The 26,147-nt window shown below is 41.4% G+C and overlaps 1 protein-coding gene across 9 annotated transcripts in view; it reads left to right on the forward strand.

Annotated features, from left to right (window-relative positions):
* Window positions 1-24,452, forward strand: part of QKI (QKI, KH domain containing RNA binding) — a 311,363-nt gene extending 286,911 nt beyond the window's left edge. For 2 of the 9 annotated variants that reach the window (XR_010176088.1, XR_010176089.1), the window contains 3 exons: window positions 12,299-12,595; window positions 17,883-18,795; window positions 21,711-21,735. Coding sequence is in view for 6 of the 9 variants with exons in the window: in XM_063917535.1 (XP_063773605.1) it covers window positions 12,299-12,595; window positions 18,721-18,795; window positions 21,711-21,727 (389 nt within the window). In the remaining 3 variants the exon portion in view is untranslated. Of the gene's footprint in view, window positions 1-12,298; window positions 12,596-17,882; window positions 21,133-21,710 lie in introns of those variants that run through there. The other 7 variants (XM_063917537.1, XM_063917541.1, XM_063917535.1 and 4 more) reach the window with 5 other exon arrangements.
* Window positions 24,453-26,147: the final 1,695 nt, after the last annotated feature.

A 26,147-nucleotide genomic window follows, 5' to 3' on the forward strand; every position in this document is an offset into this window, starting at 1 on the left:
CATAGAGCATATTAAAGACGTAGTCTTATATATGAGGGATGCACAGAGGGACATTTGCCGGCTGGCATCTAGAATTAATGCAATGTCCATTTCTGCCAGGAGAGTATTATGGACTCAGCAGTGGACAGGTGATGCTGATTCTAAAAGGCACATGGAAGTTTTGCCTTATAAAGGTGAGGAATTGCTTGGGGACGGTCTCTCGGACCTCGTATCCACAGCAACAGCTGGGAAGTCGACTTTTTTACCTCAGGTTCCCTCACAGCCTAAGAAAGCACCGTATTATCAAGTACAGTCCTTTCGGCCTCAAAAAGGCAAGCGGGTCAGATGCGTGTCTTTTCTGCCCAGAGGCAGGGGTAGAGGGAAAAAGCTGCACCAGACAGCCAGTTCCCAGGAACAAAAATCCTCCCCTGCTTCCACTAAGTCCACCGCATGACGCTGGGGCTCCACAGGTGGAGCCAGGTGCGGTGGGGGCCCGTCTCCGGAACTTCAGCGACCAGTGGGTTCGCTCACAGGTGGATCTCTGGGTTCTACAAGTGGTATCTCAGGGATACAAGCTGGAGTTCGAGGCGTCTCCCCCTCGCCGTTATCTCAAATCAGCCTTGCCAGCTACTCCCAAGGAAAAGGAGGTAGTACTGGCGGCAATTCACAAGCTGTACCTTCAGCAGGTGGTAATCAAAGTTCCCCTCCTTCAACAGGGACGGGGTTACTATTCCACAATGTTTGTGGTACCGAAACCAGACTGTTCGGTGAGACCCATTCTAAATTTGAAATCCTTGAACACTTATATAAGGAAGTTCAAGTTCAAAATGGAATCGCTCAGGGCGGTTATTGCAAGCCTGGAAGAGGGGGATTTTATGGTGTCGCTGGACATCAAGGATGCTTACCTGCATGTCCCCATTTACCCACCTCACCAGGAGTACCTCAGGTTTCTGGTACAAGACTGTCATTACCAATTCCAGACGTTGCCGTTTGGTCTGTCCACGGCACCGAGGGTATTTACCAAGGTAATGGCCGAAATGATGATACTCCTTCGAAAGAAGGGAGTTATAATTATCCCGTACTTGGACGATCTCCATATAAAGGCAAGGTCCAAGGAGCAGTTGTTAGTCGGAGTAGCACTATCTCGGGAAGTGCTACAACAGCACGGCTGGATTCTGAATATTCCAAAGTCGCAACTGATTCCTACGAAGCGTCTGCTGTTCTTGGGCATGATTCTGGACACAGAACAGAAGAAGGTGTTTCTCCCGGAGGAGAAGGCCAAGGAGTTGTCATCTCTGGTCAGAGACCTCCTGAAACCAAAACAGGTGTCGGTGCATCACTGCACGCGAGTCCTGGGAAAGATGGTTGCTTCTTACGAAGCAATTCCCTTCGGCAGGTTCCATGCAAGGATCTTTCAGTGGGATCTGTTAGACAAGTGGTCCGGATCGCATCTTCAGATGCATCGGCTGATCACCCTGTCCCCGAGGGCCAGGGTGTCTCTGCTGTGGTGGCTGCAGAGTGCTCATCTTCTCGTGGGCCTGCAGATTCGGCATTCAGGACTGGGTCCTGGTGACCACGGATGCAAGCCTCCGAGGTTGGGGGGCAGTCACTCGGGAAGAAACTTCCAAGGACAGTGGTCGAATCAGGAGACTTCCCTACACATAAATATTCTGGAACTAAGGGCCATTTACAATGCCCTAAGTCAAGCGGAACCCCTGCTTCAAGACCAACCGGTGCTGATTCAGTCAGACAACATCACGGCGGTCGCCCATGTAAACCGACAGGGCGGCACAAGAAGCAGGATGGCAATGGCAGAAGCCACAAGGATTCTCCGATGGGCGGAGAATCACATTCTAGCACTGTCAGCGGTGTTCATTCCGGGAGTGGACAACTGGGAAGCAGACTTCCTCAGCAGGCACGACCTCCACCCGGGAGAGTGGGGACTTCATCCAGAAGTCTTCACGCAGATTGTAAACCGTTGGGAACGGCCACAGGTGAACATGATGGCGTCCCGCCTCAACAAAAAGCTAAAGTATTGCGCCAGGTCAAGAGACCCTCAGGCGATAGCTGTGGACGCACTAGTGACACCGTGGGTGTACCAGTCGGTTTATGTGTTCCCTCCTCTTCCTCTCATACCCAAGGTACTGAGGATAGTAAGAAAGAGAGGAGTAAGAACTATACTCATCGTTCCGGATTGGCCAAGAAGAACTTGGTACCCAGAACTACAAGAAATGATCTCAGAGTACCCATGGCCTCTGCCTCTCAGACAGGACCTGTTACAGCAGGGGCCCTGTCTGTTCCAAGACTTACCGCGGCTGCGTTTGACGGCTTGGCGGTTGAACGCCGGATCCTAACGGAAAAGGGCATTCCAGATGAAGTGATTCCTACGCTGATAAAGGCTAGGAGAGACGCTGCCTGGAGTTCAGACGTTTGTTAAGGGAGTGCTGCATATTCAGCCCCCTTTTGTGCCTCCAGTGGCACCTTGGGATCTCAACGTAGTGTTGGATTTCCTAAAATCACATTGGTTTGAGCCACTTCAGACCGTGGAGTTGAAGTATCTCACGTGGAAGGTAGTCATGCTGTTGGCCTTGGCCTCAGCTAAGCGTGTGTCAGAATTGGCGGTTTTGTCCTGTAAAAGCCCATATCTGATTTTCCATATGGACATGGCAGAATTGAGGACTCGTCCCCAATTTCTCCCAAAGGTGGTATCAGCGTTTCATTTGAACCAACCTACTGTGGTGCCTGCGGCTACTCGGGACTTGGAGGATTCCAAGTTGCTGGACGTAGTCCGGGCCCTGAAACTCTGTTTCCAGGACGGCTAGAGTCAGAAAAACTGACTCGCTGTTTATCCTGCATGCACCCAACAAGCTGGGTGCTCCTGCTTCAAAGCAGACTATTGCTCGCTTGATCTGTAGCACGATTCAACTTGCACATTCTGCGGCTGGACTGCCGCATCCTAAATCAGTAAAAGCCCATTCCACGAGGAAGGTGGGCTCTTCTTGGGCAGCTGCCCGAGGGGTCTCTGCTTTACAACTTTGCCGAGCTGCTACTTGGTCGGGATCAAACACTTTTGCAAAATTCTACAAGTTTGATACCCTGGCTGAGGAGGACCTTGAGTTTGCTCATTCGGTGCTGCAGAGTCATCCGCACTCTCCCGCCCGTTTGGGAGCTTTGGTATAATCCCCATGGTCCTTACGGAGTACCCAGCATCCACTAGGACGTCAGAGAAAATAAGAATTTACTCACCGGTAATTCTATTTCTCGTAGTCCGTAGTGGATGCTGGAAGCCCGTCCCAAGTGCGGACTTTCTGCAATACATGTATATAGTTATGGCTTAACTAAAGGGTTATTGTTCTGAGCCACCTGTTGAATGAGGCTCAGTTGTTGTTCATACTGTTAACTGGGTATAGTTATCACAAGTTATACGGTGTGATTGGTGTGGCTGGTATGAGTCTTACTCTGGATTCCAAATCCTTTCCTAGTAATGTCAGCTCTTCCGGGCACAGTTTCCCTAACTGAGGTCTGGAGGAGGGGCATAGAGGGAGGAGCCAGTGCACACCAGATATAGTACCTAATCTTTCTTTAAAGAGTGCCCAGTCTCCTGCGGAGCCCGTCTATTCCCCATGGTCCTTACGGAGTACCCAGCATCCACTACGGACTACGAGAAATAGAATTACCGGTGAGTAAATTCTTATTTTATTATTTGTTTTTTTTTTTTCTGCCAAGCTATTATCTTATTGTCTTGACCACACATGTAAAATTCCAATACCTAGTAGTTCACATTTGTCACACAAACACTGTTTGGGTTTAATAAATAACCTAATAAAACCATCAGTGACATTATACAAATACGATTTTAGCTATCCTTTTATCTAGTACATTCTATAGAATAATTGGAATCTGGTTGCTATGGGCAACATCTTCACACTTCCTCTTCATTAGGTTTACTAAATCTTCCACATAGAAGAAAACACGATTTTAGCAGACAAGTGTCGTCAGACTGACTAATGAGAGGCAGTATTTATAAGATGGAATTGGTTATAGCACTTTTATTGCTGTTTATGTAAAAGGTCTCTGATCGAGAAATAGAATACCTAGAAAGAAAAATATATATAATATATATTCATTACTAATCTGTATCCACCACATCTCTCGTGTTAAAAGGCCAGATGCCCTGGCTACTTATCAGTACCTGTCTGTGCTACATTAGCTTTGGATGGAGAGCCCCCTTAAATAAGTTTTTATGGGCTAAATTCCCACTATGCACACCAATAAAGATTACTAATCTGGCAACCCTCTTTTCTCTAACGTCCTAGTGGATGCTGGGGACTCCGTAAGGACCATAGGGAATAAACGGGCTCCGCAGGAGACTGGGCACTCTAAAGAAAGATTTAGTACTATCTGGTGTGCACTGTCTCCTCCCTCTATGCCCCTCCTCCAGACCCCAGTTAGAATCTGTGCCCGGACAGAGCTGGGTGCTTTTAGTGAGCTCTCCTAAGTATTTTAGTTAGGTTTTTTATTTTCAGAGAGCTTCTGCTGGCAAAGACTCTCTGCTACGTGGGATTGAGGGGAGAGAAGCAAACCTACTAACTGCGGCTAGGTTGCGCTTCTTAGGCTACTGGACACCATTAGCTCCAGAGGGATTGAACACAGGACCTGACCTTGTCGTCCATTCCCGGAGCCGCGCCGCCGTCCCCCTCGCAGAGCCAGAAGACAGAAGCCGGCAGAAGCAGAGAAGACATCGAAATCGGCGGCAGAAGACTCCTGTCTTCACATGAGGTAGCGCACAGCACTGCAGCTGTGCGCCATTGCGCCCACACTAACCCACACACTCCGGTCACTGTAGGGCGCAGGGGGGACGCCCTGGGCAGAAATTGATACCTCCTGGCGAAAGCTGCATATATACAGTTGGACACTGTTATATGCATGAGCCCCCGCCATAAATTTTACACAAAATCGCGGGACAGAAGCCCGCCGCTGAGGCGGCGGGGCCTTCTTCCTCAGCACTCACCAGCGCCATTTTCCTTCCACAGCTCCGCTGAGAGGTAGCTCCCCAGGCTCTCCCCTGCAGCATCACGGTAGAAGGGTAAAAAAGAGAGGGGGGGGCACATAAATTTAGGCGCATTAATCATAATACAGCAGCTACTGGGTAAACACTAAGATAGTGTGATTCCTGGGTCATATAGCGCTGGGGTGTGTGCTGGCATACTCTCTCTCTGTCTCTTCAAAGGGCCTTGTGGGGTTCTGTCCTCATTTAGAGCTTCCCCTGTGTGTGTGGTGTGTCGGTACGCGTGTGTCGACATGTTTGACGAAGAGGGCTATGTGGAGGCAGAGCAAGTGCAGTTGAATGACGTGTCGCCGCCGACGGTGCCGACACCTGATTGGATGGATATGTGAAAGGTGTTAAATGATAATGTAAACTCCTTACATAAAAGGTTGGATAAAGCTGATACCTTGGGCCAGTCAGGGTCTCAACCCATGCCTGATCCTTCAGCGCAGAGGCCCTCAGGGTCTCAAAAGCGCCCACTATCCAAAATGGTTGACACAGATGTCAACACGGATTCTGATTCCAGTGTCGACGACGATGATGCAAAATTGCAACCGAAAATGACAAAAGCTATCCGCTACATGATTATAGCGATGAAGGATGTTTTACACATATCAGAGGTAAACCCTGTCCCTGACAAGAGGGTTTATATGTATGGGGAGAAAAAGCAAGAGGTGACTTTTCCCCCTTCACATGAGTTAAATGAGTTATGTGAAAGAGCGTGGGATTCCCCTGATAAGAAAGTCCTGATTTCCAAAAGGTTACTTATGGCGTACCCTTTCCCGCCAGAGGACAGGGTGCGCTGGGAATCCTCCCCTAGGGTAGATAAAGCTCTCACACGCTTATCTAAGAAGGTGGCCCAGCCGTCACAGGATACGGCCGCCCTAAAGGATCCTGCAGATAGAAAGCAGGAAAGTATCCTGAAATCTGTTTATACACATTCAGGGACTCGACTGAGGCCGGCAATTGCGTCGGCTTGGATGTGTAGTGCTGTAGCAGCGTGGACAGATAATCTGTCTGAGGAAATGGATGCCTTGGACAGGGATACCATTATGCTGACCCTGGGGCATATAAAAGACACTGTCCTATATATGAGGGATGCCCAGAGGGACATTTGCCTACTGGGCTCTAGAATTAATGCAATGTAAATTTCTGCCAGGAGGGTCCTGTGGACTCGGCAGTGGACAGGTCATGCCGACTCCAAAAAACACATGGAGGTGTTACCTTACAAGGGTGAGGAATTGTTTGGGGACGGTCTCTCTGACCTGGTTTCCACAGCTACTGCTGGGAAGTCAAACTTTTTGCCATATATTCCCTCACAACCTAAGAAAGCACCGTATTACCAAATGCAGTCCTTTCGCGCACAAAGAAGCAAGAAGGTCAGAGGTGCTTCCTTTCTTGCTAGAGGCAGGGGTAGAGGGAAAAAGCTGCACCTTACAGCTAGTTCCCAGGAACAGAAGTCCTCCCCGGCTTCCACTAAATCCACCGCATGACGCTGGGGCTCCACGGGTGGAGCCAGGAGCGGTGGGGGGCGCATCTCCGACATTTCAACCACCAGTGGGTTCGCTCACAGGTGGATCCCTGGGCTATACAGATTGTGTCTCAGGGATACAAGCTGGAATTCGAAGTGATGCCCCCTCACCGTTACCTAAAATCGGCCCTGCCAGCTTCCCCCATAGAAAGGGAAGTAGTGGTAGCGGCAATTCACAAGCTATTTCTCCAGCAGGTGGTGGTAAAGGTTCCCTTTCTTCAACAGGGAAAGGGATACTATTCCACAATGTTTGTGGTACCGAAACCGGACGGTTCGGTCAGACCTATATTAAATTTAAAGTCCCTGAACATTTATCTGAAAAGATTCAAGTTCAAAATGGAATCGCTCAGAGCGGTCATTGCAAGCCTGGAAGAAGGGGATTTTATGGTGTCTCTGGACATCAAGGATGCTTACTTGCATGTCCCCAGTTATCCGCCTCATCAGGAGTACCTCAGATTTGTGGTACAGGACTGTCATTACCAATACCAGACGTTGCCGTTTGGGCTCTCCACGGCACAGAGAATTTTTACCAAGGTAATGGCAGAAATGATGGTGATCCTGAGAAAGCAAGGAGTCACAGTTATCCCATACTTGGACGATCTCCTCATAAAGGCGAGGTCCAGCGAGCAGTTGCAGATCAGCGTAGCGCGCACTCAGGAAGTGTTGCAACAGCATGGCTGGATTCTGAATATCCCAAAGTCGCAGCTGATTCCTACGACGCGTCTGCCCTTTCTGGGCATGATTCTGGACACAGACCAGAAGAAGGTGTTTCTCCCGGCGGAGAAGGCTCAAGAGCTAGTGACTCTAGTCAGAGACCTCTTAAAACCGAAACAGGTGTCGGTGCATCACTGCACGCGAGTCCTGGGAAAGATGGTGGTATCGTACGAAGCCATTCCCTTCGGCAGGTTCCATGCGAGGATCTTTCAATGGGATCTGTTGGACAAATGGTCCGGATCGCATCTTCAGATGCATCGGCTGATCACTCTGTCCCCCAGGGCCAGGGTGTCTCTTCTGTGGTGGCTACAGAGTGCTCACCTTCTCGAGGGTCGCAGGTTCGGCATACAGGACTTGTTCCTGGTGACCACGGATGCGAGCCTCCGAGGGTGGGGGGCAGTCACTCAGGGAAGAAACTTCCAAGGGTTGTGGTCAAGTCAGGAGGCTTGTCTGCACATAAATATCCTGGAACTAAGGGCCATATTCAACGCCCTGAGTCAAGCGGAGCCCCTGCTTCGCAACCAACCGGTGCTGATTCAGTCAGACAACATCACCGCGGTGGCTCATGTAAACCGGCACAAGAAGCAGAGTCGCGATGGCGGAAGCCACCAGGATTCTTCGGTGGGCGGAGAATCTCGTGCAAGCACGGTCAGCAGTGTTCATTCCGGGGGTGGACAACTGGGAAGCAGACTTCCTCAGCAGGCACGACCTTCACCCGGGAGAGTGGGGACTTCATCACAAAGTCTTCACTCAGATTACAAATCGATGGGAACTGCCACAGGTAGACATGATGGCGTCCCGTCTCAACAAAAAGCTACAAAGGTGTATTGTGCCAGGTCAAGAGACCCTCAGGCGATAGCTGTGGACTCCCTGGTAACACCGTGGGTGTTCCAGTCGGTCTATGTGTTTCCTCCTCTTCCTCTCATACCCAAGGTGCTGAGAATCGTAAGAAGAAGAGGAGTGAGAACAATACTCATTGTTCCGGATTGGCCAAGAAGGACTTGGTACCCAGAACTGCAAGAAATGCTCACAGAGGACCCATGGCCTCTGCCTCTCAGACAGGACCTGTTGCAACAGGGGCCCTGCCTGTTCCAAGACTTACCGCAGCTGCGTTTGACGGCATGGCGGTTGAACGCCGGATCCTAGCGGGTAAAGGCATTCCGGAGGAAGTTATTCCTACGCTGATAAAGGCTAGGAAGGACGTGACAGCAAAGCATTATCACCGCATATGGCGAAAATATGTTGCTTGGTGTGAGGCCAGGAAGGCCCCTACAGAGGAATTCCAACTGGGCAGATTTCTGCACTTTCTACAGTCTGGAGTGACTATGGGCTTGAAGTTGGGATCCATAAAGGTCCAGATTTCGGCCCTATCCATTTTCTTTCAAAAGGAACTGGCTTCTCTTCCTGAAGTTCAGACGTTTGTTAAGGGAGTGCTGCATATTCAGCCCCCTTTTGTGTCTCCAGTGGCACCTTGGGATCTCAACGTGGTGTTGGGTTTCCTGAAATCCCACTGGTTTGAGCCACTTAAGACCGTGGAGCTGAAGTTTCTCACGTGGAAAGTGGTCATGCTATTGGCCTTTGCTTCGGCTAGGCGTGTCAGAATTGGCGGCTTTGTCGTGTAAAAGTCCCTATCTGGTTTTCCATGTGGACAGGGCAGAATTACGGACTCGTCCCCAATTTCTGCCAAAGGTGGTGTCATCTTTTCATTTGAACCAACCTATTGTAGTGCCTGCGGCTACTCGTGACTTGGAGGATTCCAGGTTACTAGATGTAGTCAGGGCTTTGAAGATTTATGTAGCCAGAACGGCTGGAGTCAGGAAAACTGACTCGCTGTTTATCCTGTATGCCCCCAACAAGTTGGGTGCTCCTGCTTCAAAGCAAACCGTTGCCCGCTGGATCTGTAACACGATTCAGCAGGCTCATTCTGCGGCTGGATTGCCGCATCCAAAATCAGTGAAAGCCCATTCCACAAGGAAGGTGGGCTCTTCTTGGGCGGCTGCCCGAGGGGTCTCGGCATTACAGCTTTGCCGAGCTGCTACTTGGTCGGGTTCAAACACATTTGCAAAATTCTACAAGTTTGATACCCTGGCTGAGGAGGACCTTGAGTTTGCCCATTCAGTACTGCAGAGTCATCCGCACTCTCCCGCCCGTTTGGGAGCTTTGGTATAATCCCCATGGTCCTTACGGAGTCCCCAGCATCCACTAGGACGCTAGAGAAAATAAGATTTTACTCACCGGTAAATCTATTTCTCGTAGTCCGTAGTGGATGCTGGGCGCCCGTCCCTAGTGCGGACTTTCTGCAATACGTGTATATAGTTATTGCTTAATAATGGGTTATGTTATGTTGGCATCCATTGTTTGATGCCCTGTTGTTGTTCATACTGTTGACTGGATAAGTGTATCATAAGTTATACGGTGTGATTGGTGTGGCTGGTATGAGTCTTACCCGGGATTCCAAAATCCTTTCCTTATAATGTCTGCTCTTCCGGGCACAGTTTCCTTAACTGAGGTCTGGAGGAGGGGCATAGAGGGAGGAGCCAGTGCACACCAGATAGTACTAAATCTTTCTTTAGAGTGCCCAGTCTCCTGCGGAGCCCGTCTATTCCCCATGGTCCTTACGGAGTCCCCAGCATCCATTACGGACTACGAGAAATAGATTTACCGGTGAGTAAAATCTTATTTTTAGATATATACACTGTTATTTAAGGTTCTGTTATACCCCTTTTCCACCTGTAGCACGGGTCGCAGCCGGGAGCCTGACACGGCTGCGACCCGTGCTACAGCCCCCTTTCCCACAGCGCTCACCAACCCGGGTTAGTGACGCGGCAGGGGCGGCGCTGGGAGATCACATGATCTCCCAGCGCCGCCCTTCCATACACTGTGAACGGGAGCCGTGTCGCATCGCCGCGGCTTCCGTTCACACTACACAGCTTACCGGGTTGAACACGTGTTCAACCCGGCAAGATACCCGGGTAGGATTCCTGTATCACTTGATCCGGGAATTTGCAGGAGGGGCCATTTCCACAAGGAAAAAACACGGGTATATGCGCGCCTCAGCGCATTTACCCGTGGTTTTAAAGCGAGTGGAAAAGGGGTATTAGTTAATATATTCTGTGTACCGTTTGTTAATTTCTCAATAGTTTTAAATGACATTGCATTGTTTTTTAGATTTATACTTATGTTTTATGTAAATCATGCAGTTCTTTCTTCCATGTCTGTTTACCTTTTTGTTGCGCAATCAAGCATGCTTTGTGTGTACTGCATATGTAATCAAAACAAAATCATATTGACTATCTACTGTAGTACTCGATCTTTGTTCGTCTGCGTCTTTGCAGCTGTTGCTAAAAAGCCTAAAGCTGGATAACCTAACATTGAAAATTTGTATGCTTGGGAAATCTTTCATACAGCTTTTTAATAAATTGTGATACAAAAAAAAAAAAAATCAATGTTACAGATGGATTATAATGTGACCTCTATATGTAAAAATCTAATACAGTTGTTGTATTCATTATTTATTAGAACATGGGGGTATTATAAATAATTGTGCCCTTCTGTTACATATGGATTGATTTAATTAGACAGTCTGCTCACCCTGTAAGTGCAGTCATTTACAGCACTCATGGTAGCTACGAACTCGCAGATTTTTGTTTGCTGCTTATGATAATCTGCAAGTCTGGGGCGAGCTGATGGGTGGTTGGCAGTGTTTCCATGCGGTTGCAATGGCAGTTCACCCTGCTCGCTACTTTGACTACTTAAGAATGTTGGGACCTGTTTCTTTTAAAGAATAATAAATCTTGCAGCAAACGATTCTGCATTTTTAATGTCTTGTAATGATCTAATCTAAAAGTCTTTAGATCGTGGCAAAATTCTAATTTATTGTTCACCATGTATTATTTGACCATACTTAATTTTGCTTACATACAGTGGAAGCCTGGACCAATCACTAGAGAACAACTCCACCTACATTTTTGTCTTTTATTTATAAAAAAAAAAAGAAAAAAAGACAGACTAGTGTTGTGTTCCCCTCTGCCAGTTACCATTGAAACTTCTGCAGTCATAAAGAATACAGTGAGCAATGCTAGTGTATTGACAACACGGATCCCATTTCTTTTTATGCACATCCACTACTCACTGTACTTGCCTAATCTGCTCTCAGAGTTTGGATGAAGGGGGATCCAGCTGCAAAAAGTGTGCAGGGTTTGGCGGTGCTATAAATCACCATTATCAGGCCACCCCATCATATAAATGGCAGGAGAAGGTTATCCCCTCTCCTCAGTGCCCAGAGCTCCTCCCATATTTGGGAGTCTCCTCAAAATTATATGAATAGACAAGTATGCTCTATAATTCAGTGTGGTATTAAATGCCTGGAGTATTGGCCATTAACTGACTGAGGGAGATGTAACTGACTATGGGAACAGGAACTATGAGGTCCTGGGAAGTGCGGGGCAGGGGTTGGCTCAGGTGAACTAATGACTTGACTGTTTTATTTATATAATATGTTTTAAATGGTAATTTCATTAAATCTTCAAACTGTTGTCTTTGACTTGCATTGTTTTGCTCATCTGTGATGCTGGTTACTATTTTTAACTGTGTCGCTCCGCTGTCTTTATGCTTTCAAATGTTAGTGTTCCTTGTCACCTCACATTTTGGATACTGCTTTTGCAAAATCACTGGCTACTTAACTTTTTTATATTAAAATGAAACCTGCTATCTGCAATGTTATCAGTCTATCATTCTTATCAATAATCAGTGGCACTTCTGCGGTACCCTACATTAGGGTATTTGCTTTGATTTTTAAGCATGTATGCATTTAATCACAGTGGTAGTTGGGATAGCTTGTTGGCTTCTGAGTGGTGTGCTTTGGCACTTTGTGTGATCAGTGCATGAACTAATGATTCTCCTTTTTTTTTTTTTTCCCCCTTCCTTCCTGCTTCTTTCTACTGCTCTTTCTTTCATCTACTCCTTTTCCTACACTCTTCGTACTGCGGCATCTACACTTTCTTCTAATTTTTCTTTGCTTACTGTAGCAGCCCTTGCCTTTTCTCTTGCAGCGACAGGTCAGGCCCCACGGATCATAACTGGGCCTGCGCCTGGTCTGCCTCCAGCTGCAATGCGTGCCCCTACGCCAGCTTGCCCTACCTTAATGCCTTTGATCAGACAAATACAGACAGCTGTCATGCCAAATGGAACGCACCATCAGACTGCTACATTAGTGTCCCAAGGACCGGAGGCTGGCTTGATCTACACACCTTATGAATACCCCTATACACTGGGCCCGGCTACATCAATCCTTGAGTATCCAATTGACGCCAGCGGGGTATTAGGTAAGATTCTGATTTAATGCAGCGTCATCGGCTGTGCATGTCCTAACTTTCACTTTGATTTTTTCCAACATATTTAAATTTGTAATTAGATATTTTCTGATTAAAGTACCAGAGAATAATTATTTTTTTCCTTTCTGTTGAAAAAATTATAAAATTTGTATAATTCTAAGAGGATCAAACAGGAACATTTATAGTTTACCAGACTTAGAAGGCTGGTAAAGTTTCAAATATGCTGCCCTATGGAAAGGAGCTACTTATATACATGTAGATGTTCCAGGAGCTTTATCGGCATGAAATATCTTAAGTTTTATATATGGGGAAAATATATATAATTTTTTATTTTTTTATTTAAAGCCATCTGCATGTTAATTCCAATAAAGATGTGGGACCTTTATATAAGCCCCAGTATTTCAGGACCCAAAAAGTTTGGCTTTACCCCAGTTCAACAAAAGCATGCCCTTATCTGTCCAAACGGCACACTTTAAAAAAGAGATAGTTATACTATGTACTGTTGGCAAGTATGCCTCTTTTTGTTATCTGAATTGTTTCAAAAGATAACTGCTTTTTCACTCGAATGCATAGAAGAATTAGCATCTGCTTACATCATTCATTTTTTTTTTTTCAGACCATTTCCATTAAGCCAGACTATTAGCCACAATCCATCATTCTGTAGCATTGCAGCACTAATAGTAACTTGCTACCAGGAGTAGCATGTTATATTCCAGAAGTACATGTCCAGTGATATACCGTTAGTAATACAGAAGAATATGGCAACAGTGTATGTACCAGAATAATTGATCCAAATGTAAGAGTGGTCCCAGTTTAAAACTTGAAAATAAAGGTAGAGCAATGGAGATGAAAGTAGGAATAGGAGAGGAAATGTATAGTTTATAATTTTAAAAAGTAGAGGAGGAAGTAGAATGATGACAAAATCAAGAGCTTTCATTTTTTTCTTAAATATATTAATTCTGTTCATAATAACACACACTTTCTAGTTGATTCAAAATAAATATACTTTAACCATTAATATAAATTTGCTTAATAAGATGGTCATAAGTAAGAACAATTGGTGACTGGCACCAGTGGATACTGATAAAATGATCAAAAGTTGCAGACCAAAAAGAGAGGTGCTTTCAGCCTTACTCTCCCATGCAGCATCGTGCACTCTCCAACAAGCATGGTGGGTGTTCTAACGCACTTGGGGGTGTATTTACTAATCCTTGGATGGAGTTAAAGTACCAGCCACTCAGCTTCTAACTGCTGATGTTACAGGCTGCATTTGAAAAATGACAGGAGCTGGTTGGCTGGTATGTTCATTGACGTGATATCCATCCAAGGCTTAGTAAATGGACCCCTTGGATCCTTAGTTGAGGATGGCAGATGAATTTTCATGTCCGTTAATATAATTCTTTCATAGATTTCCATGTGAAACTGATAGCGTAAAGAAAGGATACACTAGCATACACTGGGTAATAGATGAATGTGTCAAATAGTGAAGAGGAAGTTACGTTAGGTTGGTGAGATGGATGCTTTAATCAATATTGCACCAGTGTTTGCCAGTGGTTATTTAGGTCCAGCAATGCTGGGTGAGAAGTGGTTGTTGTTACTGGCAAGCAGAGGTGTAGCTAGGTGCCATGGTGCCCGGAGCAAAGGTATGTTTTGGCGTCCCCTCTCCTGTACTGAATTGGGGGCCCACGTGGTGGCATGTTACATTCGAAAACAAAAAATCTAAAATGTAAAAAATCCTAAACTGGTGACAGGGCTGGTTTTAGACCTTGGGTGAAAGTTTCCTTCCTATGATTAAAATAGGGACAGTGTGCGCCGAAGACGCACACCAAAAATGTAGGGGCGTGGCCACAGATTAGTACTAATTCACCTTACGCCACACAGTAGTCTCCATTCACATTACACCACACAGTAGTACCCCTTACACACGTTATGCCATGATAAAGTACATTACACCACAATAGAGTGGAAGTAGCTGTATTTATCTACTTAATTCAAATGCATTAAAAACACTAAATGCCCCAACTTACCTGACCTCACAACTCCCCAATACCTCAATAAAAATAATGCCTCAAATGTGACACCCCCCTTCCAATTGCTCAATGAAAATAATGCACCAAAATTGTCCCCCCCAACTTGATAATTCCCCCCAACGCCTCAATGAAAATAATACCCTAGAACTGCCATCCCAGACTTGATAATCTCTCTATACCTCAATGAAAATAATGTCCCTGAATTGCCTGAGGGGCAGAGGTAGCTGTGCCGCAGCAGCCTGAGGGGCAGAGAGTGGTGCTGCAGGACAGAAGTAACCCTTATGCACAGCTACAAGCAGACAGTAAGACCTATAAAGAGGGCGGGCAGAACTCAAGTGTCCCCTGCTGTTGCCTCTGGTCTGCCTGTTCCCTACCTAGTTTCCGAGTCCATGTGTGCATCCTGTCTCCTCCTTCTCTGCACCTGCCTGTACAGCGGCCTGCAGCGTATGGGTAGGAAACGGGTGTCGGTGTGCCCTCTATAATTTTTTTTGCCACCTGGAGCTTATCCTCCACTGGAGCCGCCCTCGCTATGCCCTGATAGCATGTGCCAATTCCGATCTTCAGATGGAAAAAGGTGTCACAAGAAAATATTAAAACACACTAATGTACAGTGTGCAATAGATGATACAGCATAAGAGCTATTGCACTTGCCTTTATTGTGAAAAAGTCATGCTTTGGACATTCATAATAATCATGGTCCATCTGTGTTTATTGGAAAGTGATGGTGCTCATATGTCTCCTCTAATCTCGGTTGTTTGTTTTTTGTGCAGTAAAAAAAAAAAAAAAAATCTACTCCAAGAATTAAGATATAAAATATTTAAATACTACAACGTGCTGGATAAAATTCTGTAATAGTAGAAATAACTCCAGAGGAAGCAGAGAAGTGTGAAATGTGCACTGTGAGCCTGGTCTGAGTAAAGCTAAAAAGAGCAAGTAACACTGCACCTGGACTAACCATGGTGTAATGCTAGGGGTGTAAATATATTGTTTAGATTTTTTTGCGTGCAAGGTAAATACTGGCTGCTTTTGTATGTAGCCCACAAATGCTGGATAGCTTTATTTTTCCACAGCAATTTAGATTTCCGTTTCGCACATCCCTTTCAGATCTAAATATCTGTGCATGCATTACACCTGCCCCACCTGCTGCACAGCATGGTTTAGCCAAGATACACAGTAACTTGCTCTTTTTTGCTTGCTCAGAATCAGGCTCCTGTGTCTGTTGAGTGGAGGACTATTTTATTTCTAATTTCACTGCTTTTTATGCTATTTATTTCTATTATTTAAACATATTTTTTTTAAATACCTTTTTAAAAAAATTTGTTTGCAACTCTATAATTAGTACTGTATTTATTACACCATAAAGGTTTTTTTATGATTTTGATGCCTTTATTTGTTTTGTCAAAGAATTTAGATCCAAGATGGCAAAAAAAAAAAAAAAAAAAATGTTTTTTGCTATGATTGTAGAGGTTAAACTGTACAGTGTGTGCAGTTTACAATAAACACCAAAGGACGCTGAACAGAATTACCAAAGCGTGACAATTATTTGGGGTCTATTCATGAAGCAGTGAAAAGAGTAGAGAAGTGAGCCAGTGAATTTGCCCATGGCAACCAATCCGTGTTGAGGTAACATTCAGTGCATTCTTTAAAATTATACATAGCAGCTGATTGGTTGCCATGGGCAACGTTTCCACTGGCTCACTTCTCCTCACTTTTCACTGCTTCATGAATAGACCACTTAATCAATGCAGGCTAGTGCAACAGTACTAGAGCATATACTCTCCTCTCTATAGTGCAGTGTACACAGTGCGTTTTCATCTCTCTTTAGGCTATCTGGACAAAAAATAAAAAAATTACCAAATGGAGACTAATACCCTTTGAATGCCGGGTAGTTTTGCCAGTCCGTGCCTGATCCCCGTTTCACACAGAAAAGCAAATTACAGGGTCAAAAGGTAATTTGCAGATCAACACGGGAATTTTGTCTGCGTGAAAAGGTCAACCCGGGTCAAAATTCCTGGGTCTCCGATCCTGGTAAATTCCTGGGTTGAAGTCCCTGGCATTTCAACCCGGGTTGACCCTTTGACACAGAAAAATGATCTGTGTTAATCTGCAAATTATCTGGCAAAACTTCTTCACCCAGTAATTTGACTTTTTGTGTGAAAGGGGGATTAGGAGTCTATTCATAAAGCAGTGAAAGGAGTGTTAAAACAGACCAGTGGAGAAGTTGGGCATGGCAACCAATCAGCATCTCCCTTTCTTTTTATAGAATGTATTTGTTATTCAAAAGCTGAAGGGAAACTTCTCCACTGGTCATTTTCTCCACTCTTTTCACTTGTTCATGAATAGACCACTTAGCAGTTTACTGCATTGAATTCGTCACATCACACCCAGCATCATTGTACCTAAATACCCACCGACGAACATGCAACATTTTCCATAGCTCCCATCTCACCAAACTAAAGGGAGATCCTTTACACCACATCACTGAGTCATTTGTACACAATCATATTCTTTCCTTACTTTCTCTGTTCCACACTTAAATCTGAAAGTGTGAATTGTAGCTGATACTTCACCTAAAATTTCCAGCTAAGGATAGAAAGGCTTTTTAAGAGGCTAAATGCTTATTTTACGTACATTAAGTGCGTTGGGAAAAACAAAACAGCAGTGAGAAATGGAGCTTCATTTTCTTCTTTAAACATATGGTGAATATTTATAATATTTGTATAATGTTGTGGTGGTCCTGGTAATATATATTTTGGTTTATTCAAATTTGAAATGCCAATTGTTAAGTACATTTTCTACTTCCATAAACATAGCAAGCAAAAAGTTTGCCATTATGTCCCCCTACTTGGCTTCCTGAAGAATTGTCATTCAAATCTATATTGAGAGAGATAATGGCTACAATGAAATAATCAAAACATTATCCCAATTTCCTCCTTGGCAACATAAATCAAGTTTTGGTGCTCTAACACACACTGAAAATACAACTTTTGGGGAGAATTTAAGCACTCCATGTGTTCAAACATCTTGTAGTACATTAAGTGGAATGGTTTGGTAATTTACACTTTTTTTTTCATTAGCTAATTGCTATATGGATTTTTTTCATATTCATTTTTTCATTAGCTAGTAATTATATGGATTTTTTTCATATTTTCGTCTGCCCTGTTTACCCTTACCCTGCTAGTGTGACATTATGTCAACAGTTAAGACAGTTGCTAACTTATTTTCAATTCCCTTCCTTTTATCTTCAGGTATGGCTTTCCCCACGAAAGGCTAAGAATTCAAGAAAATCTAAATTGACCGTTCAATGACCACCAGTTTTGAATTTTAGCAATTGCCTAGTTTCAGCAGTCTTGATAAAAAAAAAAATCTATAAGAAAAACTTTGCCTAGCAGTCAGTGACTTTACTTGCACTTATTTTTTTTTTCTTTTGCACATAGATCAAATAAACCCTTGTATGTTGATCAATATTTGATTTAGTCTATTCGTTTAAAAAGTAGCAGTGAGTGTGCAGTAGAATACTGACTGCTAAGTTTCCTATTCTGTGCGCTTTACTAATCACTTATTTCATGTGGTTCCTACTTACTGACTTAAGATTTTAAAAAGGTCAAGTAATTTAAACGTGTAAAACTGGAATTGTTTAATATAACTGATGTCAGTATTAAAGTTAGAGAAAAAAATTGCATTCTTTAGCTTCAAGTAAAGCACTTCAATGATTATGTGACTAGTAAAGCTTATTTGTACTCTGGTCTAACAGATTTCAGAGATACAGCTATTCAGTGGCAAGTGAATGTATTATGAAGCCCTTCAGTGTCACTGGTGTTTGCAGACATCAACAGAACTTATGAGGCTGAACAGGTTAAGGCCAGAGGTGCGATATCAAATGCAATATTAATCTGCACACATTTTTCATATAGCAAGGACTCAAACTACTGTGCCTTAACTTGTTGCTTTCTTAAATATAAATCCTTTTTTGTAGCAAATCATGTCAAATCCAGTTTTGATTAAACCTACTGTTAATGTGTTGTGTGTATTTTTAAATCTATGTATTGTTTTCTAACTTTGTCTTGGTAATTGCAATTTGACTAGGTGCGGTGGCAACTAAAGTTCGAAGGCATGATATGCGGGTCCATCCTTACCAAAGGATTGTGACCGCAGACAGAGGTTAGTTTAGCTGTGTAGTTTTTGTTCTGAGAAATGCTTTGTCTGGAAGTACACTTTACAACACCACATAATAAGCAACCAACTATGCAGAGTGGGCATTCCAGAAATGAGTAACAAGGAATCGTAGAGCGTGTTTCTCGAAATACGACCCTAAATTGTTTTCATTTTTATTTTATTACATGGTGACAACACAGTCTCTACTTTGAGAAATTGTAGCCACTACTCGTGGTTGGTGTGCAAAATTTAGTCTGGTGTTGCAAAGCAAGACAGGTGAATGCTTAAATATAAAAGAACTTAAAATTTATTTTATTTTGGCTGAAGAAATTTTGAATCCATGAATTTTTCTTGCACACCTCTATGAAATTACTAGTCGCAAAGAAATTCAGAAGACACTTTGCAGCCATACTAGTGTTGAATTGAACCCCTTCCATAGATGATAGTTCACGCAATGCATGCAAAAAATCTTCCTTATGTGTCCTTTATTATGTCCTTAAATCTTTTTGTGTAAGACTCGTTTAGTATATGAGGGACAATGCACAATTATTCATAATGCCTGGCCACCACCTTATTTGCACACGTAATCTAATATGAAGTGACCTTCTCAAACATTTATTTGTTATACCTAGATAAATGCACTTCCGATAGCCTGTTAACAGTTGTAATGTGATGGACAATTAAATAAATCTAAATCATATAATATACACATATATATTAGCACATGTAAAGGAACTGCAGGAATAAAGCCCAAAGATTAACTGATGGAGGTATTATATGCTCCACTGTTACACTGAATCAGAATGTTGCTATATGTCAAACATCAAAAGTACTGGTTTGAATTAAATTTCTGATCTGGTGAAATTGTTAAAATGTGTATCCCTTTCATTCAGCCTAAGTATAAATTAATGTCTATTAATTGTTTAATAATAAATTAAATACAATAAAATTTGCTTCCTTTTACAATATTTTAATTTTAGACCCTAATAAGACAAATTTCTTTTATAATTAAGCATTCTTGACTATTGATGAACAGTCAATTGAATAGTTCTTCATTACTACACCATGTCCTACAATATTCAGTTTCATGGTTGTAACAGACAGACCGAAATACTTCTTATAATCTGTTAATGATGTTGCACAGATGTTAAACCTGTGTGTACTGTGTATGGCCAGAGACTTTGCAGAGGATATATCACTGGTATGCCAGTATGTTTTACTGCCTGATCATGCAGTAGTTCTGCATGCATATAACCAAGTAACCACATTGCTTGGATATTTTTATCCAGTTACAAAGAGTGCATTGTGAACAATGTGTATTAAGTATATTATTATACATTTCTTTAGACTGTATAATTGAATTGTGGTAGGAATGAACCACATTTTATATTTATTTATTTTTTGTTTTGTTTTTTCTGAAAAACATTCAAAAAGCATCCTGGTTCTTACAAAGTACTAAAGGGGAACACCACACATTTCAATGTTCCTAAGGGATGCATAAGATACTGGAAGGGAAATTTAGTAATATGATTAAGCCAGAACGGTGTCTTTTCACTTTTCCCTCTTATGAAGTTGACCAATCGATACGTGGTCTTTAAGACTAAGCTATCTGTGAACCTACTGGATTTCATTTTACGAAATGCCACAAATCTGACTTTGCACTGAATAATTCTCGTCTAGATCTCCTCTGCTTTAGTCATAATGGCAACAGTACAAAATAAAGAAGATTAAACCTCATAATATATAGCAAAGCTGTTGAAAGAGTCTTAAAAAATACTACTGTTAAGTGGACCAAGTTTAGTGAAGGAGAATGTGAGTTATTTGAGGAAGGAAGAGCTTAAGAACACTGGGAATGTTACCTTTCCACTTGAGAACTTTTTATGTTTTACTGTATTTTTATTTTTTATTTTTTTCAAAGAAAATAGTATTTACAGATGGCGTAAGAAATATAAAAATATAATGCAGGAATGTATATGAAATGTCAGATTTTATTGTATTTGCAGAGTATTAGCTTTGAAATTAAAGAGGGCTGTTTGTAGTTATAAAATGTTTTATTAGTGTATTAGATTATTTGGGGGTTTTATGTACTCCAAATTCTAGAAATAAATAAAAGCCAGGACTTTTACAGTGTTTACATACAAATGCATTTTATATGTGTCTTATATGTGTAAATTAGTATTTTCAACTGGAAATGCTGCCAGTAGCAATAGTGTTAGCCGATCCTGGTTCACATGATGACGCCTACTGTGCTAGACCAGAGTTTATTATTGCTTTGTATTAAGAGGCCAAGATATTTTGTGTTTGTAAATAGAAATTGAGCAATAAAAGTTTATTGAACAAAAACTACCTTGTTTGGCCCATAGTTTATGTTAAAACATTTTTACTTTCCTTTATTATTTTTTTTTATTAAATTCTCTAGATCCATTACTTTTAACAAGTTAATAATCACATCATCATTAATAATAGATGCTTCAATGCTTGCACCATTGGGGAATACTAATGCTTAATAGCAGTCAGATACTGATTGTGTGCACTGACTGTCTCAAAATTTCTTTCTCAGTTCAAAGCTGATTCATTATATTGTCTTCAATTTCCGACTGCTACTAACCATTAGTCCGTAGTTGTGTTTTTATTTCCATTTTGTTTCTTGTTAACCAGTTTTATGGGCGTGGGCTCCTTCACACATTCGAATCATGATACTTTGTGTCATGATTTTGTTGCATTCTGTAGATGGTGTCAATCAGTATGTCAGTATTAAACATGCTTGTTTTTTTTATTAGTTGTGATTAGTTTTTCATGTTGTCATTAAGCAGTCACTAGCTGAAACTAATCTCTTCTCTATCTTTTCTTTCTTTTTTTTTATTTCATTTTTTTTTTTTTTTTTCATTTTTTTTGTTTTTTTTTTGTTTCTAACCACCCAGCCGCCACCGGCAACTAACCTATGACCTTCTGACCTCTGAATTCTTCACCCAATGATGACCTGACCATGCCTGCCTGCTGATCAGTTAACTGGTAATCGCCTCTGCTTGCCTGTCTTCAGTGCAGCGAGCTGAGGCACTTGTCCGTTCGTCTTACCATCTAACAAAAGACACACAGAAAAATAGTATTCTTCCAACTCAACATTTGTTTGCTTTTTGTTTTTCTTCCCCCTAATTGGGTGAAAGTGATTCTAGTACCTGCACTGAATAGTAGTAAAGCAATAAGGTCCAACTCAGCCCTCCGCACTGATCATATTCTAGTGTCCTAACCAAACGAACGGTATAAAGGCTTCACCTACAGTACTGGCGAGACAGCTGATCCTCAACTACCGATGACAGAGGCAGTTACTGTGAGAGACTTCTAGGGAACTTTAATTTGTTTGTTTTTTCTCTCGTATAGTGAAGTAAAAAGCTGAATGTACTGTGTTGTGATGATGCATCATGCATGAACCTGATTTGGTCAGGGATTTCACTGGTGAAGTGATTTTTACATATTTAGGAAAAAAGAACAAATGTTTCAAAAATTATTTAGTCACTACAATGCCCTTACAGGGTCAACATTGCAATCGGTTTTCTTTGTGATATTGCCTGCCAAATTTGTAACATTGATAAGGGTGCCATAAAAATCTGAGTTGTACATCTTTTAACCTACAATTTAAAATGAAACTGCAACATTTAAAATTTCACACAATTGTTGTGATGCAATTACTGAAAAATTACATTTAAAGCCTCATGTAATACTACAAGTGAATAAGGTACATGCATTATGTATCACATTACTGGGCAAACTGTTCAAATATATGTTTTTAGACCTCCCTGTATAGAAAAAAAAAACATTAAGGATGTAAAAGCCATGCTTGCCTATTTGCTGTATAATTGTAATGAAATTGTAGATACAAGTCTTGTGCATTGAAAACATGAACAAAAAAGTAGACACTTTTACTATACAAGGGTGCTGGTGCAGAAAAAATATATTTTTGGAAATGTAGCATTTTATACTTTCAAGTGTTATAAAAAAAAAAAAAAAGAAAAAAAATACCCCTTTATTACATTAAATGATTTTGTTTTGGTGGAAGTCAAGGAATAAGACCAAAAAAGAGCCTTTTGTCTTTTTCTCCTCTCCCTTCCCGTCCCCTTTTAGTTTCAATATTGGTATAAGTCTAAGGAAAAGAAAGTGCCTTATTTTTCTCCATGGTCATTAAGTCCTGTGTATTGTATAAGTTTTGTTGCTTTTAGTAATTGTGTCAGGGCCAACAGGGACTTTAACCTGTTGACAAGCAAGTGTCAAAAGGCCGCATCCAGTTCACTTTTAGATAAATTGTAAAATTCAAAGTACCCAAGTTAGTCACCCAGTACGATATGTATTCAAGTCTGAGAAAATATTGAGCCTCTGCCTTGCTAAAAAATATAATATACACACACTCGTAGTCTAAACCTCTCCTTTGACACATCTAGTGTATGGAGCAGTTTTGTAAATCTCACCTTTCTTCAATATTTTTGACATTACCAGTGTTTGTTTTTTGGGGGGATTTTTTATAAAATTTGGCAAAGAACTGATACATATTTTCTCAGTCTTGTGAACTCTTCCCTCTGTGCAGTTTCTTAAGTAATCCCTACTAAAATATCAGCAGTAAAGCCTGAAGAGCTTAGATTACAAGCACCTTTGTGGTGACCTCATCTACCATCCCACCTCACTGGAACAAATCAGTTAATTTACTATGCAACAGACATTCATCCTTTCCTAGTCAGACAGATCTTTATTTACCATGCCACCAGCTTTGTCTTCCTAGTATATTTGTATTTTATTTTTTGCAAGAGTTTTCTTCCCTTTGCAGGGAATGGTTTGAACAATTTTGCAACACTTGTGCATTTAGAGAGATCAAACAGTTTAAGAATCAGTATTTGATCCAGTTTCATCTCAGCTGCGATAAACCTGGACATTTTTAGATGTTTTAGAGGATTTTTTTAATTTCTGAGAATGGTGGATAATGTGCAAGTCTATTGAATAGACATGTATAAGACATGATTGCTATGAACAAACTTACAAACAAATGGGTCAACTTAAAATTATAAAAAAACAGCATGACTTTTGAAATCTGCGAATGCCTTTGATCTCAGTATTATGATTTATATGTTTTTATTCTTTATAATTAGGTAGTTTTTCAGACTTTCCTTTTTTTTCCTTTTGACAGTATTATATATTTTTTTTTTTAGAATGGTTAGATGGGAGTGTCGCTGATATGTAACCATACAGATAAAATGTATTTGTCTATTCTTTATAACCTTAGTAGTTTCATGCTATGTATGTATCATAACCAACCTATTGCCTAAAAGAACCTGTAAAATAATGTATTTACAGCCATTGTTACAAGTTTATAATGTATTTTTCTATCTTGTTTTATATGTATGTTATATAACATTCAAAGGAATTTTTTCCGATTGAGAAAAAGGATACAAAAATGCAAAACCCACAATTTTGATAACTAAATTGCCAATTGTTTTGCAGTATTTTATTATATCGGGAGTGTTGTCTTTCTTGGCTTCTAGTTAGCGGCTGGACGACATTAGATATATTGGGTTTTAGTTGGGTTTTTACATGGCTTGCATTTTAATTCTTTGGTTCTTTGCTGTTTCTATTAACCCCATAGCATTATTTTAATAAATGTTATAATACCAAGATACTAACTCTGGACTTTGTCTGTTTATTAACATTGTATGTTTCATTAAAATAAGATCTAGAAAGACAACAAGAATGTAAAGTCTTGAGTTACTGAACTAACAATGAAGAGCGTGACCACAGATAACCCAGCGTTACTTGTTTTAATATATTGTTTGTCGGCTGACATTCTGCACACTACTTTTAAAATTAGCTTTCGTTCAATCTGGCCTTATGTCTTGCCAGTAGAGATGGGAACAAAATATTCTTTTCTACACCAGGCATAGTCTTGCCACTTGCCTTTTCAGCATCTGCATTGCTAATGCCACAATCTTTCCTTTGTTCTTCTTCAAATAATAAGCTCTCTGCAAGTAAACAGTGAGGTTTTTATGTATTCTTGAAAATAACATGCATTCACTGTAGTACTTTCTCAAATCAGTTTGAGTCTACTGTGTTGTTGAATGATCGTATCTGACACTGAAATCATTCTGCTCTTGCCCTAATTCATTGCACAGTTAGTCACTGCATACCAGCTTTTCTATTCAAATCCAACTCAATATTAATACCTTATTGATTATTTTGATACTTGTGTAGTTCCTTACTAACTGGAATCTTTAAAACTTGAAGTTTACAGAAAACCTCCCTTTACCATAAAGCTAAATCTGAACAGTATTATGATAAAAATATTCATAAATAAATTTATTCTACGTATATGCACCAAAATTCATGATTGAAACTATCCTGGAACAACTTACAGCTGATGACAATGGCTTTCACTTGGCTTTCCTAATAAAAAATATTCCTCTATAATACCTCCCAACTTGAAAGGATGTGTGCACAGGAAATGGACATAGTCACATCACATGTCCAATGGTTCTGATGTGCTAGACATTTTTGCCAAGGTATGGTAACTTGTACACACACTTGTGCTTTGCACACATACATAAACTAGTTTCAAAATATTGCCTCATACAGTATTTTCTAATATTGCCTTATATAGCCTTGCAAGTTCTACGCCATATTAAGCTGGCAAATGTATTGACAGAATTACACTTTACATAAGTTATGGTATTTTTGTACAAATAATGGTCCAGATTTGTAAAATCTTAAATGGCAGGCATTGTCACAATATGACGCCACAATTCTGCATATTACTGTAGCAAACTGGAAGAGATGCTCACTGGGAGACATTGGTTCTTATGTTCATTGTTAAATAATGAATGTTAAAGTGTTTAAAAAGTTTTACTATAATTGTTTTTTATATATATATTTTTTTTGCTCCAAATTCGGGAGTGAACCTAAATATTATTGTGTTAGTGACAAGTAACAACAACTTTCATCTGTTTCCTTCTGGTTTTCAAACCAAGTCATGAGGTACTTCATGTCTGTATTAAGGAAATATACTCTGAGTGGGATTAATGCACAAAAGTAAATGATCCACCATTCCAATGCACCGCAACATCAACAGGTTCTCTGCATCTCCTTTGAATGTTTTTCTATTCTTTCCATTCTATTTTCTCCTTTATTCTTTCTCTCGTCTTTCACTCTACACTGTGTTCTTCATCTCTGTTTTTTCTCTTCTCATTGTTATTTTTTACAGGGCTTTAGAATGCATTATAAGATATGCAGAAGCAGTGGCATATACAAAGTAACAACGCCTTTATAAGCAGCAATAAAAAAATCACCATTGTTTAATATTATAGACAACTACCTCCCCTTACACA

The sequence above is a fragment of the Pseudophryne corroboree genome, chromosome 4 (assembly GCF_028390025.1).
Source record: "Pseudophryne corroboree isolate aPseCor3 chromosome 4, aPseCor3.hap2, whole genome shotgun sequence".
NCBI lineage: Eukaryota > Metazoa > Chordata > Amphibia > Anura > Myobatrachidae > Pseudophryne > Pseudophryne corroboree.